The 17,632-nt window shown below is 45.7% G+C and overlaps 1 protein-coding gene across 1 annotated transcript in view; it reads right to left on the reverse strand.

Annotated features, from left to right (window-relative positions):
• Positions 1–17,632, reverse strand: part of PHLPP2 (PH domain and leucine rich repeat protein phosphatase 2) — a 122,038-nt gene that overhangs the window by 23,833 nt on the left and 80,573 nt on the right. Inside the window, exons 7-9 of the mRNA XM_034788371.1 lie at positions 11,119–11,265; positions 2,493–2,723; positions 1,425–1,627 (exon numbers count right to left, since the gene is read on the reverse strand). Coding sequence (XP_034644262.1) covers positions 1,425–1,627; positions 2,493–2,723; positions 11,119–11,265 — 581 coding nt within the window. The remainder of the gene's footprint in view (positions 1–1,424; positions 1,628–2,492; positions 2,724–11,118; positions 11,266–17,632) is intronic.

Here is a 17,632-nt window from a genome sequence, read left to right on the forward strand (position 1 = left end):
AGAACTGGAATTAATTTGCAAACTGGACACATTCAGATTAGGCTTGAATAAATACTGGGAGTGGTTGGGTCATTACAAAACCTAAACCTAATTTCCCCAATACTAATTTCCCCCTACTGTTACTCACACCTTCTTGTCAACTGTCTCCATTCTCATTACCACTTCAAAAAGTTATTTTCCCCTCCTTGGTATCCTGCTGTTAATTGATTTGTCTAGTTAGATTGACCTCTCACTTGTTAAGGCAACTCACATCTTTTCATGTATTTATACCTGCTCCTGTATTTTCCACTCCATGCATCTGATGAAGTGAGTTCTAGCCCATAAAAGCTTATGCCCAAATAAATTTGTTAGTCTCTAAAGTGCCACAAGGACTCCTCGTTGTTGTTGTTACTGAAACAAGACATCCCTGGCAGCAAGAAATAATGGATAGACAGGTGTCCAGTGGGGATTACAGGTATCATTAAGATCCTAAAAACTGCACCTATTGTTTTATAACTTTAAAAACCAAAAGCAAAGCAGGGCATGTGCCCATGCAGCCACATGTTCCCATGACTGATACGCCTTCTCCTTCTGTTTTTTATACATACTTGGTTGGATAACCTTAACCGAGAAGGCAGGCTCTTTAGGGAAGAGTTAGACTCTTACTCTATCTGCAAAGCACTTTGCAAAATGGGGTGTTGATCTGATTGGATATTACCGTAATCAGGGCCTGCGCAACCCATTAGGCGACCTAGGTGGTCGCCTAGGGCGCTACAATTTGGGGGGCAACGACCGCAGCGGTATTTCGATGGCGGGACCTTCTACTGCCTCTGTGGGGGGCGGCATTTTGGGGTGGGACCTTCTGCTGCCTAGGGTGGCAGAAAAGCTGGTGGCGCTCCTGACCATAATACAAGTAAATAAAATACTATACCATCAACAATACTAATACTAAGAGAAGAGGCCCTTTTTGGATGGAGCAGAGCACAGCAGAACAAGCTTCTGTGGGATAATCCCTTGGGCTGCTACTGTTTCCATCTTTAAAGTGGTTACTGATCCATAGGATATTAAGAGTACGTCTACACTACCCGGATCGGCGGGTAGTGATCGATCAATCCCTGATCGCTCTGCCATCGATTCTGGAACTCCACCACAGCGAGAGGCAGAAGCGGAGTCGACGGGGGAGCGGCGGCCGTCGATCCCGTGCCGTGAGGACTCGAAGTAAGTGATTCTAAGTCGATCTAAGATACGTCGAGTTCAGCTACGCTATTCTCATCGCTGAAGTTGCATATCTTAGATCGATCCCCCCACCCCAGTGTAGACCAGGCCTAAGAGCAGGGCTGAACTCCAGGGAGCCGCCAACCTGTGTTTCTGTGTGGGGGTGACAGGAGGGCTCTCCCTGGGTCTGGGGAGGGAGCAGGCAGGTGAAGGAGATACAATGGACATACAGTTGGTGTTGGCATAGAGGGCCCGAAGGGAGAAGCCACTCAGAGTCAGTTCCCTCAGCTGATTCCGCTCACAGTGCAGCTGCTCTAGACTGACAAGAAAGCTCAGATCCAGGTCAGTCAGCTGATTGTCTCGCAAATCCATGTGGGTCACAGATTTGTTCCCCTCCAGGCTGTCAACAGATAATCTCCTCAGGTGGTTCAGCCTAAACATTCAGAGATAAAGGATCAGAGAAAAGGACATTGAACTGTTTTTTTGGGGGAGACGGGGGACAGAGTGACATGATGGCAGGAGGGAGAAGTGGGGAACAGACAGGCTGGAGACTGCACCAAAAGGAGGGACATGGGGAATCTGGAGACCAAGCCCAGGATAGAGGAGTGGAGGTGTGAGTGAGGTAGAGGAAGGGTCCTGGTGAAGGGGGATTTTCTGGGAGGGGTACAGACAGTACAGTCCCTACGTCTGTTCACCTACTATTCATTATTGCATTAAATATTATTGGCTCTACTCAGTTTCTGAGCACCTTTAACAGTCAGGAGATGCTGAGGGCAGATTCCAGAGGCTAAAAGACAAAAGGCCTGGTTCTGGGACAGAGAGCTGTATTGTGCGTGGTCACACAGGAACCTGGGAAGGCACTTGCTATACATGTTAATTCAGCTATAAGATTTTCATGTCTCTTAACTGATCAGAAGTCTCACTATGTCTTTCTAAGGATGAAGCAGACCATTGCTGCAGGAATGTACAGGCTAGAAATCAGTAACTGTCTCGTCTCCAGAGAAGCAAGTGAGGCAAGGCCAGGAGAGCTGGTGAGTTCCCTACTAAGGAGTAGCAGAGCAGCAGCGCTGAACAGCAGAGGACTGGTCAGTGCTCAGCGACCTCAGCCACAGCACAATTAGCCTGCTTTTCTCTTAAATACCCTCCAAAGTGGAATTTCCCAAGCTGTGAAAATACCAATAAGAACACAACCACCCAGGATGCCTACATGCTAGAGCATTTATACAGCTTTCTTTGCTGGAAGTGAGGTTGAGGAGCACTCTGGCTGATGTATGTCAAAGCAGCTAGAGTCCACTTACCTAAAATCCACATATCTGATGTGGCTCATCCTGTTCAGCACCCCAAGGTTCAGGGTTTCCAGCTGGTTCCCTGCCATGGCCAGTTTGTCCAAGGCAGTGAGTTTCTCACAGACCACTGGCACCTCACTGAAGTTGTTGAAGGAAAGCCCGAGGGAGCAGAGCTGTTGCAGGTGTCCCAGCTCTTCTGGCAAAGATGTGAGGAAATTCCCATCAAGACATAAGGTCTGGAGACTGTTGCAGGCAAAGGGAAAACGAGAAACATTCAGGGATGGAGAATTGAGTCACCAGTTTAACATTGTCAGTGAATTTATACACTGGCTAATTACATTTTATTATTTCCCATAGCTAACTGTGACTTGTTCCTAGCGTTGTACGGTTATTACATGATTATTTATTATTCAGCTAATATGCTTGAGTTCTAAAATTGGATGTATAAAATATAAATGCCCCGGATTAATATTTCACTTGTGTAGTTAAGCTTCTAGTTATATGAATCAGTGGAAGTTAGCATAAGCAAAGCGTAATTACATTGTAACTGTAGAGTATTTATTTGACAGGCAAGATAGGTGAAGTAACATCATTGGACCAACCTCTGCTGGTGAAAGAGACAAGCTTTAAGAGCTTACACAGAGCTCTTCTTTAGCTCTGGGAAAGGTTCTCAGAAGCCATGTCTACATTATACAGTTTTGTCAACAAAAGTCAGCTTTCATCAACAAAACAGTGGAGGTGAAGACACTGCAATGCTCCTCCTGCCAATTTAATTCTCCTGCTATGCTGACATAATAAAACACCTGGACGAGAAGCATAGAGCTTTTTACGACAAAGTTAGAGCGACACAATGTCAGCGTAGACACTGCGTTCCTTATGTCCTCCAGGTAGTGTCCCACAATGCTCATCATGACTGCTCTGGTTTGAATTCCACTGCCCTGCAGCCAGGTACACAAGCATGTGTCCCTCCCCCTTAAAGCCCTGGAATTTTTGAAATTCTTCTTCCTGTTTGCTCGGTGTAGACAGCTCACATAGCATCTTCCCAGCTGCCCATGGTGAGTACCTGCAGCAAACACTCCCGCCCGCCTGGAGTACACTGGAGTTGTCGGATCTGTGGGGAGAGGAGGCTGTGCAGTCGCAGCTCTGCTCCAGCCAAAGGAACTTTGAGAACTATGGGCAAATTACTTGTGGCGTGGAGCTTAAGGGGTACGAGAGGGACACGCAGCAGTGCCGTGCAAAGATCAAGGAGCTGAGGCAGGTGTACCAGAAGGCCAGTGAGGCCAATCGCCAATCTGGTGCGTTGCCAAAGACATGCCACTTCTACAAGGAGCTGCATGCCATCCTCAGCAGCAACCCCACCTCCACCACCAAGACCCTTGTGGATACTTTGGGGAGGCTGGAAGCAGAAGAGTGAATCCCGAGGATGAAGTGGTGGACAAGGAAGTGGAGTTGGAGGAGGATGGGGGACAGGCAATAGAGATGTCTGGGGGCATGGCAAGCCAGGACCTCTTAACTCCAGGGGGGTCTAGGTAGCTCCAGCACTCTGGCAAACCTGATGCAGGAGAGGGGAGCTTCAGTAAAGACTCATTGTGCTTTGATACTGTAGGAAGAAATGAGGTAGAGCTATATTTTTTTTTCAAAGGGTAGAAGAGGGATAGAAATAACCAACAGTAGCACTGTTTGCATCTGCTTCTCATTTCCCTGTGCACCTAGACAGAGGGGACCCGATGGAAAAGTTTGCTGATGCACACTGAGATGTGCCAGGAATTCTCCATACTGATCTCTAGGAAACTTTTGTGAAGGTACTCTGCAATCCTCTGCCAAAGGTTCCTTGGGAGGGCTGCCTTATTTCTTCCCCCCGGGGTAAGTAACTTTGCTGTGCTAATCGGTAATTACTTCTACAGGCACTAAACAGGCGAGCAGCATACAGACTCAGCCTGCAGCTGCATGCATGCAGGAGCTGTACCCTTGCATCCCTGGTTACCCTGAGGAGCGAGATATCAGCTTCTATCACCCTCGCTTTTGGAAAACGGTGCCAGTACTCGGAATAGTGTCCCTAGGCGTTTGTAGTCATCCCCCTCTGAAACCCACCCGCCCTTTGTCCCATTTTGCCTCTTTCCCCCTGTGCCAAACCCACCATGGTTAGGGCTCTCGCTGTGCTGTGTGTGCCTGCTATGGGAAAGTGAGAAATTGGTGTATGTAACTAGAAAGAAATTAAGGCTGTGAGTGCACTCATAATAGTGCTTCTGTTTATTGTTTCTTTAACTTCTTCAGATGGGACCTTGAGGATCTATTCCTGCACACTAGCTGAGCACCACTGTCTGATAAGGAGATGAACCAGGATGAGTAAGGAAGAAATGTTCAGGGAGGTGCTGCAATCATCTGATGCTGCTGATAGCGAGCAGAGAGCATTGAGAGAGGCTATCAACGAAAAATTGAGAATGGATAGCCAAGAGAGGAAACAGGGGCAGGAGTGGATGATACAGCTGCTTGAGGGCCAAACGGACTTGCTGAGGTCCCTGATTGTGCTGCAGGCGGAACACATCCATGCTTGTCTCCCCCTGCAACCCAAACAGAAACACCTTCTATGCCTTCCCCAAACTCTCTCCACACCCCCATTCTTCGCGTGTTCCTGGTCCGTCGCAGTACTCCATGCACTCCACCCAGGAAAATGTTTCACAATGATAGCTGGACATACACCCAGCTGTGAAAGCCTCATTGTAAAAAGTGCTCTTCGTTGTCATGTCCCTTGTAGGTAATAGAAATGTTTGTATAGCTGTTAAATAAAAATGTACTTATAGAAAGAAAATGAATCTTTAATGGTCTACTACACGTGGTGGTTGCTGCTGAAATTCATACAGAATAGCAATCACTGCATTTGCCAAGTAAAATTAATGCACACATAGCAAGCATTATAAGGCTCATATTACAGCGCAAGAAAGCAATGCCTGGCTCAATTCATTACAGAAAGTCATATTATTGGGGCTCATGGTCAAAATTCTCCTTCAAAGCCTTCCTGATTTGAACAGCCCCCTGTTGAGCCCCTCTAACAGCCCTGGTACGTGGCTGCTCTAAAGCAGCTTCCAGCCAATCCACCTTTTCCCCCTAGTTTCACAAATGTTATGCAGAGCACAGCAGGCTGCTATGACCATGGGAATATTTTCCTCACTGAGGTCTAACCTGCCAATAGTGCCAGCAACCCTTTAATCTGCCAAAGGCACATTCAACGGTCATTCTGCATCTGCTGAGTCTGTTGTTGAAGTACTCCCTGCTACAGTCAAGGTTTCCGGTGTAAGGCTTCGTGAGCCACGGGAACAAGGGGTAGGCTAGGTCTCCCAGATCACAATTGGCATTTCCACTTCCCTGCTTACAGCTTTCTATGCAGGCCAGTGTTCCTGAAGATGCATGCATCATGCACCTTCCCTGACCACCCTGCACTGATGTTGGTGAAACAACCTTGGTGATCCACCAGCGCTTGCAATACCCTAGAAAAGTAGCCCTTTCTGTTCATGTATTCCATTGCAAGGTGGTCTGAGGCCAAAATGGGGATATGCGTGCCATCTATTGCCCCACCACAGTTAGGGAATCCCATTGCCCCAAAGCTATTTCCCACACATTGGGCAGAGTCACAGTCCTTTGTAACAGGAGGCAATTAATGGCCCTGCACACTTGCATCACTGCAACCCGCACAATCGACTTCCCACCTCCAAACTGATTCACAACTGATCAGTAGCAGTCTGGAGTTGCCAGCTTCCACACAGCAATTGCCAATCACTTCTCTGCTGTGAGGGCAGCTCTCATTTTGGTGTCCTTGCACTGAGGGCAAGCTCTGCACACAGTTCCAGGAAAGTGGCTTTGAGCATCTGAAAGGTCTGCAGCCACTACTCGTCATCCCATACCTGCATCATGATGCAACCCCACCACTCAGTGCTTGTTTCCCAAGACAAAATATCAATGGTCCACTGTATGTAGCTGCCCCATGAATACCAACAGCAACCCTGAATTGTTTCTTTCCATGGCATGCAGCAGGGCAGACATCACAGTGTCATTATCAGATTCGCAGCTCATGAAATACTGCAGGATCAGCCGCATTGTGTTTGTAATGCTCATCGCAAGACTGGAGAGCAGTGCAGGATCCATGCTTTCAGACAGAAATGGCAGATGCACAGTTTACAGAGGCTGCTGAAAAGTGGCACAAAACGTAGCAGGAAGCCCATGGAATGATGGGATGAAGAAAACTGCATCATGGGATGCTGAGCCCGCCCCCATGATTCACTGCGATCCCTTCCCAGAGCACCCAGCAGCAGATAGCTATCCACAATGCACTGCTGTCTCTATCAATGCAAGAGCACCAACTGTGGATGCACTCCGCCAACACAAGGAGCATTATGTGGACATGCAAAAGTGGTTTAATTACAGCAGTGGATGATCGCTGACCTAACTTAAGTCAACTTAACTTTGTAGTGCAGTCATAGCCAGAGTGTCTCAGATAAATATCAGGTGGCACAGAGTATTTAGCATAAGTAGTTACCACATATTGTAAGAGCCCATTCCAGGTGAAGTGGCCAGTTAACACCTCACAGTCATCGGACATAGTGAGTTACAGATTGTTGTAATAAGCCATAAATCCAGTGTCTTTATTAAGACCATAATTGTTAGTGTCTAGTAAAGTTATGAATGTAAGCTCCCAGGCTTGGCTTTGGAAGGTGATTGTGACAGGGCATCACCCCACTCCTGCCTCTTTTCTAGCCACACACCACTCAAAGACCTACTTCTGGCCAAACACCCTGTGTGCAATTTATTTACAATGTTCTCTCCTCCACCCTTACAGACTTGTGCAGCTCTGTATTTCCAATAGCATATACTCCTTAGGTGTCTTCCCACTGAGAGATTTTTCCTGGCTCTGACTCTTCAAAAGTGAAATCCCAGCAAGCTGCATGGAAACTTTTTAAAGACACCATAATAGAGGCTCAATTTAAATTTATACTTCAAATTAAAAAACATAGTAAGAGGACCAAAAAAGTGCCACCGTGGCTAAACAACAAAGTAAAGGAAGCAGTTAGAGGCAAAAAAGACATCCATTAAAAAGTGGAAGTTAAATCCTATTGAGGAAAATAGAAAGAAACATAGACTCTGGCAAGGGAAGTGTAAAAATATAATTAGGAAGGCCAAAAGAGAAATTGGAAGAACAGCTAGCCAAAGACTCAAAAAGTAACAGCAAATTTTTTTAAAGTACATCAGAAGCAGGAAGCCTGCTAAAGAACTAGTGGGGCCACTGGACATCAAGCTGCTAAAGGAGCACCCAAGGAAGATAAGGCCATCGCGGAGAAACTAAATGAATTCTTTGCATTGGTCTTCACAGCTGAAGATGTGAGGAGATTCCTAAACCTCAGCCATTCTTTCTAGGTGACAAATCTGAGGAACTATCCCGAACTGAGGTGTCATTAGAGGAGGTTTTGCAACAAATTGATAAATGAAACAGTAATAAGTCACCAGGATCAGATGGTATTCACCCAAGAGTTCTGAAGGAATTCAAATGTGAAATTGCAGAACTAATAACTGTAGTCTGTAACCTATCATTTAAATCAGCTTCTGTACCAGATGCTTAGAGGATAGCTAATGTGAAACCAATTTTTTAAAAAGGCTCCAGAAGCAATCCAAGCAATTACAGGCAGGTAAGCCTAACTTCAGTACTAGGCAAATTGGTTGAAACTATAGTGAAGAATAGAATTTTCAGACACATTGATGAACATAATTTGTTGGGGAAGAGTCAACATGTTTTTTTGTAAAGGGAAATCATGCCCCCCCCCCCAATCTACTAGAATTCTTTGAAGGGGTCAACGAACATGTGCACAAGGGCAATCCAGTAGATATAGCATACTTAGGCCTGGTCCACACTAACCCCCCCACTTCGGACTAAGGTACGCAAATTCAGCTACGTTAATAACGTAGCTGAATTCGAAGTACCTTAGTCCGAACTTACCGCGGGTCCAGACGCGGCAGGCAGGCTCCCCCATCAATGCCGCGTACTACTCTCGCTGAGCTGGAGTACCGGCGTCGACGGCAAGCACTTCCGGGATTGATCCGGGATCGATTTATCACGTCTAGACAAGACGCGATAAATCGATCCCAGAAGATCGATAGCTTACATCCGGACCAGGAAGTAAGTATAGACGTACCCTTAGATTTTCAGAAAGCCTTTGACAAGGTCCCTCACCAAAGACTCTTAAGCAAAGTAAGTTGTCATGGGATAAGAGGGCAGGTCCTCTCGTGGATCAATAACTGGTTAAAACATAGCAAACAAAGGGTAGGAATAAATGGTCAGTTTTCAGAATGGAGAGCGGTAAATGGTGTCCCCCATGGGTCTGTTCTGGGACCAGTACTGTTCAACATATTTATAAATGATTTGGGAAAAGGAGTAAGCAGCGAGGTGGAAAAATTTGCAGATGATACAAAACTACTCAAGATAGCTAAGTCCAAAGCAGACTGCGAAAAGTTGCAAAGGGATCTCATTAAACTGGGTAAGTGGACAACAAAATGGCAGATAAAATTCAATGTTGATAAATGCAAAGTAATGCACACTAAAAAACATAAGCCCAGTTTATGCACATAAAATGATGGGGTCTGAATTAGCTGTTACCACTTAAGAGAGAGAGATCATGGAATCACTATGGATAGTGATCTGAAAACATCCACTCAATGTGCAGTGGCAGTCATAAAACCTAACAATGTTTGGAATCATTAAAAAAGGGATGGATAATAAGACAGAAAATATCATATTGCCTCTATATAAATCCATGGTATATTCACATCATGAATACTGTGTTCAGATCTGGTCGCCCCCTCTCAAAAAAAGATATATTGGAATTGGAAAAGGTACAGAGAAGGGGTATGGAACAGCTTTCATGTGAGGAGAAATTATTAAGACTGGGACTTTTTGGCTTGGAAAAGAGACGACTATCAGAGTGTTGGTACAGCTACTGTTGCCCAGCACTGTCATAGTACTCTGAAGGTTTCCTTTACGGATAAGGACTGACAGATCAGATACGAAGTGATTGCTTTGTGAAAACAGTTCATCCACCCGTGATCTGGTGTTTTTGTCTTTCAGCATCTTTCTGTGAGTTCATGTGAGAGCATAGTGATTGTCTCATTTCACCCACAAACTTGTTAATGGAGTATTTAATGCACCGGATAAGGTAACCATACATTATGATAGGCATGTGCAGGACCCATGTATCTTGAAAGGTGTATTGTGTTCATCATCATAGCAGTGGAGATATGTCCACAGGTTTTGCATGTTACAGCAGGATTTGGTGCTGCTTTGAGTTGGTGCGGGTTCAGGTCAGTGCGGAGCTTTCCTCTGATGATGACAACTAAGTCTACCTATGTTAGGTCAACGTACAGCCACTGCAGTAATTACTGCAATTTTTCATGTCCGCACTACCCTTCTTCTGTCGGTGGTGTGCGTGCTCACCAGGAACACTTGCCTCAACTTACGGGGGACAGTTTGGGGGGGGGGGGGCTGAGAGGCCGGGCTCCCAGCTGGGAGCTTGATGCCAAGTTGACAGGCAATGTAAGTAACGCAGTGTCTACACAAACACTGCGTCACTCTAACTATATCAACCTCAGCGTTACAACTCTTATATAGGTGGAGTGATTAAGTTGGTGTAGTGAGGGAACTACATCGGCAGGAGCAACACTGTAGTGTAGATACTTAAAAAGTTAGGTCAGTGTAAGCTGCCTTATATTGACCTAACTCTGTAATGTAGATCTGGCCATATTTATAGTGGAAAACAATAAGAAGTTTATCATCAAAAATTCAAGCAATAGTGAGTAAGCGGAAGCAAACGATTTCATATAAAACAAAATAACAAAAGACTTTCTAGAAACTAAACTTAACTAACAGGCTAGCTTTCTGTCTAAAGTTTATCTCACCACCAAAGTCCTCTGCAGCATTTTCAACCAATGTTGGGTGAGATGCCATTTTCATGAATGTAAACGCACTGCCTGTTTACTTCCTGGGTCCAGAATAAGAGGGTGTATTCTTTACCGTCTACCTATATTCCCCATAGTTCATTGACTGTATTCAGAGACTGTATAACCACCTGTAATTTGTTTTTCCTGTGGGCTCCTTCCCTGCTGACTTCACATCTCTTTGATAACTTTGTATGTAAAAGGGCATCCATTTATAATGCTTAATTTACTCTTCTGACAGAAAACCTGTTTTTTCACTCCTGCTGGTGATTCATCCCTTAATACAAACTCTAAGAATATATTTTCAGTGTATATATACACACACAACTCTTTACACAGTATCTGTACATACATTTCATAACTATATTAATAACCAGTGTGATCCTGGCTTTCATGTAAGCCCTCACATGACATTTTTTAGTGCACCAGAATGTATGTACCTGAATCAGGACATTCCTGTAACACATTGGTCAGTTGGCATTAAAGCCTCCTTGGGTCATACTGTGAAAGTCACTCTTTGGTTCTCAGTAAGGGTCACAGAGCAAGGGGACCTGTCTCACCAGTGATGCCTTTACTCTGTCTGCACTCAAACCAAGACATAGGGCAAATCTATAACCACAGATAAGAGGTGTTTAAGGGCCAAGACAAAAGTCAAATAACTCACTTGAACAGGCTGCCAATCTGGTTTGGCAGGTGATGAAGCCCATTACAGGAAATGTTGAGTTCAGTCAGATTGGAGATCTCACACAGTAATATAGGAAGCTCCCCCAGCCTATTATGGGACAGGTTCAGGCCCTTCAGCTGAGAGAACCTAAATATCAAGTGTACAAATTATTCATAAAGCATAGTGGTTAGTGACAAATACAAATACAAGGACAAGCACAAAGGTTCTCTGAGGTAGTCCAAGTACTTTCTTAAATATGACATCCCCTTTTCTCAAACCAGCTATAGCATGGCATTTCCTGTACCAAACAGGCTATAATCCATCAATAATATATACCTAAGGCTAAGATTTTTGTCACGGACATTTATAATAAAGGTCACAGACAGGTCACAAGCAAAAAAGAAAAATTCACGGAAGCCATGACCTGTCCAAGACTTTTACTAAACATATCCCTGACAAAATGGGGATCTGCAGGTCCCCACACTGCCTGAAGTGGGACAGCTGCATAGGGGCTAGGAGTCGCCTGCAGCAGCTAGGGGGCCCGTGGCAGCAGGGAGCTCAGGGGTTCCCCTGTCACAGCCAGGAGCTGCGGGGTTTCCTGCTGCCTGCAGCAGCCGGAGGGTCAGGGGTTCCTCCGCCACTGGCGGCTCTGGAGGCCCCTGCTGTGGCCATGAGCTCGGGAATACCCTGCCATCTGCGGTGGCTTGGAGCTCCGGGGGCCACCAGAGGCGGCGGGGTACTTCGCGGTTCCCTGCCCCCACGACTGGCAGGGGACCCTGCAACTCCTGACCACTGCAGGCTGAAGTCACGGAGGTCTCTGGAAGTCAGATTCCATGACTTCTGCAACCTCTGACTAAATCATAGCCTTATTCATAACATTACTTCTGCTCTATATTGGGTAAGACAAGAGAATTCTAAAGTTAGGTCAACCCAGCTATGTTGCTCAGGAGTGTGAAAAAATGCACAGCTAGGTAGGTAAGCCGACCTAAACCCTGGTAGACATCTCTAGGTCAATGGAAGAATTCTTCGGTCAAACTGGCTACTGCCTGTCAGGGGGAAGATTTACTACAGCAACAGGAGAACCTCTCCCTTTGCTACATTGAGTGTCTTCTCTGAAGTGCTGTAGCACTGCAGCTGCAGTGTTTCTAGTGAAGACAGACTAAGAGTTACACACACTCCCATCTCTTTAAACTCAGAAGCAAAGCAGACAATATCTGTCTGCTAGATAAACACCTTGGATTAGGGACTATAAACATTAGAACAGGAGATTAATTAGCAATTTAAAATTTCTTCCAACAACAGAGTGTGTCATCTAAAGGATGGGGTGGAGGATTTAAAATGTGGGTTAAAGTCCTCATCTCAGTAAGTCTACCTTCAACGTACCATTTGGGGGTGGTAAGCAACAAAAGTGGGACAGGAAAGCAGGAAATGAAACTGTTTAGCCACCAGATTAACTAGGGCCTTGAATGAATTTGGTGAAAGGCCAAGAGAAAAAGGTGTTTGGTGTAAACCAGGCACATCAAAAGAAACCTCAAAAGGCATAAATAGGGCTGTAAAGGGGGAAGCCCAGAGGTACTGTCTCTGATGCCACATTCCACACTAGGAAGAGTGAATTGCTAAATTAAAGTTATTCACTGTAATTGGAGTTCTTTTAAGATGGACTCTACATTTTCACATTCACAGGGTGCACAGCTGGTGCCACTCTGATGGCAGAATGTTTCATAGCAGGTACTCAATGGAGTGCTCTCCTGTCCCTGGTTGTGGTGGAATGGTATTACTACTTTAGGAAGAAATTCAGGATGGGGACCATAGACACCAGCTTCCTCTGGGCCCAGGTGTTGCTCAACCCCCTGCTCCGCCCCAGGTCCTGCCCCCACTTGCTCCCTTCCCCCAAGTCCCCAAACCCATCTCACCCCTTCCCCCAAGTCCCCATTCCCACCCTGCCTCTTCCCGCCCCCTCCCAAGCGTGCACTGTCCCTGCTCCTCCCCCTCCTCCCAGAGCTTCCTGCACACCGCGAAACATCTGACTGTGGCAGGCGGGAGGCGCTGGGGTGGAGTGGGAGGAATTGAACGGCAAGGATGGATGGGAGGTGCTGGGGGTGGGGGAAGGAGAGCTGGCTACCAGTGTGTGCTAAGCACTCGCTAATTTTTTTCCACGGCTGCTCCAGGGCTGGAGAGCACCCACAGAGTCAGCACCTATTGTGGGGATAGAGAACCACTTTATTCTTGTGGAAAATAATGAATGACGAATCAGCCATCAGGCTTGTATTTCACTTACTTTTCTACCAGATGTGATTGCTATAACAAAAGCTGTCTTAATTGAAAAGTGAAATAGGGAACATTTCCCCAAGGTTCAAAGGAAGATTTCACAAGCTGAATAAACTCTAGGTTGAGGTCCCCAATTGGTGCTGGTTCTTTGACTGGAGGGTAAACATTCATTAGTTCCTTCACAAATCTTAGCTGTGTCATAGGTAAATACAGTCTTATGATCAATGAGGATGTGGTGTGCAGAAATAGCTGCCAAGTGCACTTTGACAGATGATCTAGAGAGAGTCCTTATAATTTCAAATGGAGCAAGTACACGAGTATGGACAGAATGAAGACTGATGCTGAATCCAGGTTATTTGCCCAAAATTGAAAATATCTTTTCCATTTGAGATAATAGCATCTACAGATTGACTGTTTTAATAGCATCTGTTGGACACTGTCTGAAGAGGACTTTTCAAGGTCTGTCAAAGTCCTCTGGCCTATGCTGTCAACAGAAGACCATGTGATCTGGGTGGATACCTGACCGTTCTGCTGGGTCAGCAGATCTGTGGCTACAGGGAGAGACAGATCCTTTAGATAGATGAAAGAGGCCTGGAAATCACTCACTCAGCTGGGGCAATCACAATTATTCTGGTCTTGTCCTGTGTTTTCTTTAGAATTCTTTGAATGACAAGAAATTGGGGGGGTGGGAGGAAGCACAGACGAGATCTATTTCCCCAGTCGAGCAGAAATGCATCCAATATGGACTGGCTGGCTGTTCCTGCTCTTGAGCAAAACCGTGGGCCATATTGTGTTGCCCATGACCACTTTGTCTTGTAGATGTGGAAGAAAGGTTTTGAGAGTCCACTGAATTTCTCTCAATTCATGGACACTGATATACAGATTCTTTCCCAGAGATTCCAATGGCCCCGAATAGCCAGGTTATTGAAGTGAGCTCCCGATCCCAAATTGGAACCACTGGAAGTGGCTGTAGCTGATAGGGCTGGGGAATTGAACATTACCCCTTTTAGAACTCTGCTGCATCTCTCACATAAGGGATAGGAGTACTTCCCTGGCAACTATTTTATAAACATGCTGTATTTAGCAAATAATCTTTGCTAGCCAAAGCGGAAGCCGAAGAGTTTTCATCTTGAGGCTAGTATATAGGGTTATATAGGTAACTGAAACCATGAGGCCTGGTCCATCAGTTTGAGGATCATCATTGAGGCTACATTTTAGTCACGGATATTTTTATTAAAAGTCACGGCGCTTACCAGGGGGGCTCCCCGGAAGTGACGACATCTCCCTTGCTCAGCTGCTAGGTAGAAGCATGGTCAGGCAGCTCTGCAGGCTGCCTCTGCCTGCAGGCACCGCCCCTGCAGCTCTCACTGACTGGGAACCGTGGCCAATGGGAGCTGCGGAGGCGGTGCCTACAGGCAGAGGCAGGCTAGTGTGCAGAGCTGCCTGGCCATGCCTCCACCTAGCAGTTGAGCAAGGGGGATATCGCCGCTTCTGGGGAGCCCCCCCAGAGCCCACCTCACCCCATCCCATGCTACAATCCCCTGCTCCCTCTCACACCCAAACTCTGCTGCTGGGCAGAGGGAGGGGGCAAGGGCCCGAGACTGCCCCAGCAGTGGCCGGTGCACCTGCTGCAGGGGCTGCCTGAGCTGCTCCTGAGCCAGGCGCACCAGACACTGCAGAAGTCATGGAGGTCACAGAAACTGTGACCTCCGTGACAATCTTGCAGCCTTCATCATCATCATCACTATTCGACACAAGTTCTTCTGAAGTACCTCTATCATTGTACGGATTTTTAAAAAATCCTTATTCCAGGAAGACTCCTCTGCCTCTTTGAGAATCAGAACTGTGCTAATAAATAGGATTGTGTGTAGGAACTGCGTGCAATTTATCTTTCCCCACTTTATTTTGAGTTCCAGTTTTTTAATTAGGGAGCATATCTGAAACATAGCTGTGGATAGGTTATCTTGTGAAAATGCTTTGATGAGCTAGTTATTTGAATAAGGGTATATATAGGTAATCTGTGAACTTAGGTGTGCTGCTACTATAGACAGGCACTTTGTGAATACTTGCGATGTGGTCAAAAAGATCAACGGGAAGGATTATATATATATATATATATATATATATATATATATAGTTAAAAATCTTCTCCCTCAATGAATGGTAACTGTGACATGAAAGTCTGATAACAACATGGAAATATGCATCTTGTAAATTGAGAGCTCCAAACCACTCATGAGTGGACAGGGAGGGCATAGCTGAAGCCTGAGTAAGAATATGGAATTTGAACTTTCTGATGAATAAGTTGAGCTATTGCAGATCTAGAATAGGTTAAAGGCCTCCATCCTTTTTTGAGATGAGAAAAAGGAGAAGCCATTTTCCTGTAATTCTTCAGGAATTTCCTCTGTGGCACTTGCCTTTAACTTCTGCCCTTAGCAGTCTCTGGTGAGAGAAGCCTCTGAAAAGGGGAGATTTGTGGAGAGGGATGGTGGTGAACTGAATGAAGTAACGCCTTGGGAAGATTTCCAGAATCTATCTGTAGTGATGATGGCACTCCAGGTATTGAAGGAGAATAAAAATCTGTTTCCAACGCGGGTGGGGAAGTTGGTACATAAGTTAAAGTTGTTTTAAGGCTCCTGAGGCTCTCATCAAACCCGAACTCTAAGAGCAGGTGCAGAAGACTAGGGATGTAGTTGGTTTGCCTTTCAGGTGAGCTTGTAAATTTTTCTCCTCTGCTGTTGCTGTGCAGATTGTTGTTGGTATGGTCTTTTATGACTAAAGTAGGATGATGAGACAATGACTGGTATTGCTTCCTGTGGCACCTGAAGGTGGAAATCTCGCAGAAAGTTGAGAGCTGCCTAGGGGTTTAGGTAATAGCTGAAGCTACTATGCTAGAATTTGTGTCCAAAGAGGCTCATAACAGATGTTTGACTCTTAACTGGCCCTCACAAATTAAAACTTTGGCCAGTTTCTTCTGCTTCTCAGGTAGGGATTTGGTAAATATGGTAATTTGGTCCCATAGATGGTACGGATACCTGGACATTAACAGCCTGGTCTATTCTAAAACCGAGTAGATACTCTAATGCCCAGTAACACCGAAGAAAAGACCAATCTGCCTAGGACATCAAGCTTTTGCCTTCCCTGCTGGACAGAGTGGAACTTATCCTGTTATTCTCCTGAAAGCTGCAGTGACAGCTAGCGAATTAGGGAATATTACAGAAAAAAGGAAAAATTCTCTATAGCCAATTGGTAGAGCTTATCTGCTTTTTTGGTCATAGCTTCTCCAGAGGTGAGATTCATCCACAGACTCTTAGGCCTTGTCTACACTGGGGGGCAGACTCTTAGGCCTTGTCTAAGATACACAACTTCAGCTACGAGAATAGCATAGCTGAAGTCGACGTATCTTAGATCGACTTAGAATCACTTACTTCGCGTCCTCGCGGCGCGGGATCGACGGCCACCACTCCCCCGTCGACTCCGCTTCCGCCTCTCGCCGTGGTGGAGTTCTAGAGTCGACGGCAGAGCGATCGGGGATCTATTTATCGTGTCTACACTAGACGCGATAAATCGATCCCCGATAGATCGATCACTACCCGCCAATCCGGCGGGTAGTGTAGACATACCCTTAGCTGATTGTAGTAATCCTTCCAGCACAGGGCAAGTAATTTTACTCTTTGAAGGAGAACCTAGAAAGTGTAAAACAGAGTTAAGTCTCTTACATTGTCACTGATGGAATTTTCAGGTTATGAGACCATTGTCTTAACCAACTCTTGACAATGGCTAGGCTGCTGGTGTGCTGAGACTACAGCCTATCATGTTGAGCAATATTGTCTCACTGTTTCCTTGTACTCGCCCCTCAGTTCTGTGTGTATCCATCCGTTGTCTCTTGTTTTATATTTAGTTGGTATGCTCTTTGGGACAGGAACAGTTCTTTTGTTTTGTGTTTGTACAGTGTCTAGCACCACGGGGTCCTGGTCCATGACTGCGGCTCTTAGGTGTTATGATAATACAAATAATAATTAATCACCAATTTGTAAAATTGAATCACAATTTCCAAAGGCGAAAAGGCTGAGGATACCCAGACATTCTCATCCAGTGACATTTGAATGTTTGGCTTCAGATCCACCTCCTGAAGTTCAACAGGTACCTCAGGGTTCTTTGGACAACATGTAGCTTCTGAGACAGCTCTCTGGAAACTGGAAAGGTAGACAGATCTGGTTGCATCAGAGCCAATGCATGTGATTTG

The sequence above is a fragment of the Trachemys scripta genome, chromosome 13 (genome assembly GCF_013100865.1).
Source record: "Trachemys scripta elegans isolate TJP31775 chromosome 13, CAS_Tse_1.0, whole genome shotgun sequence".
Taxonomy (NCBI): domain Eukaryota; kingdom Metazoa; phylum Chordata; order Testudines; family Emydidae; genus Trachemys; species Trachemys scripta.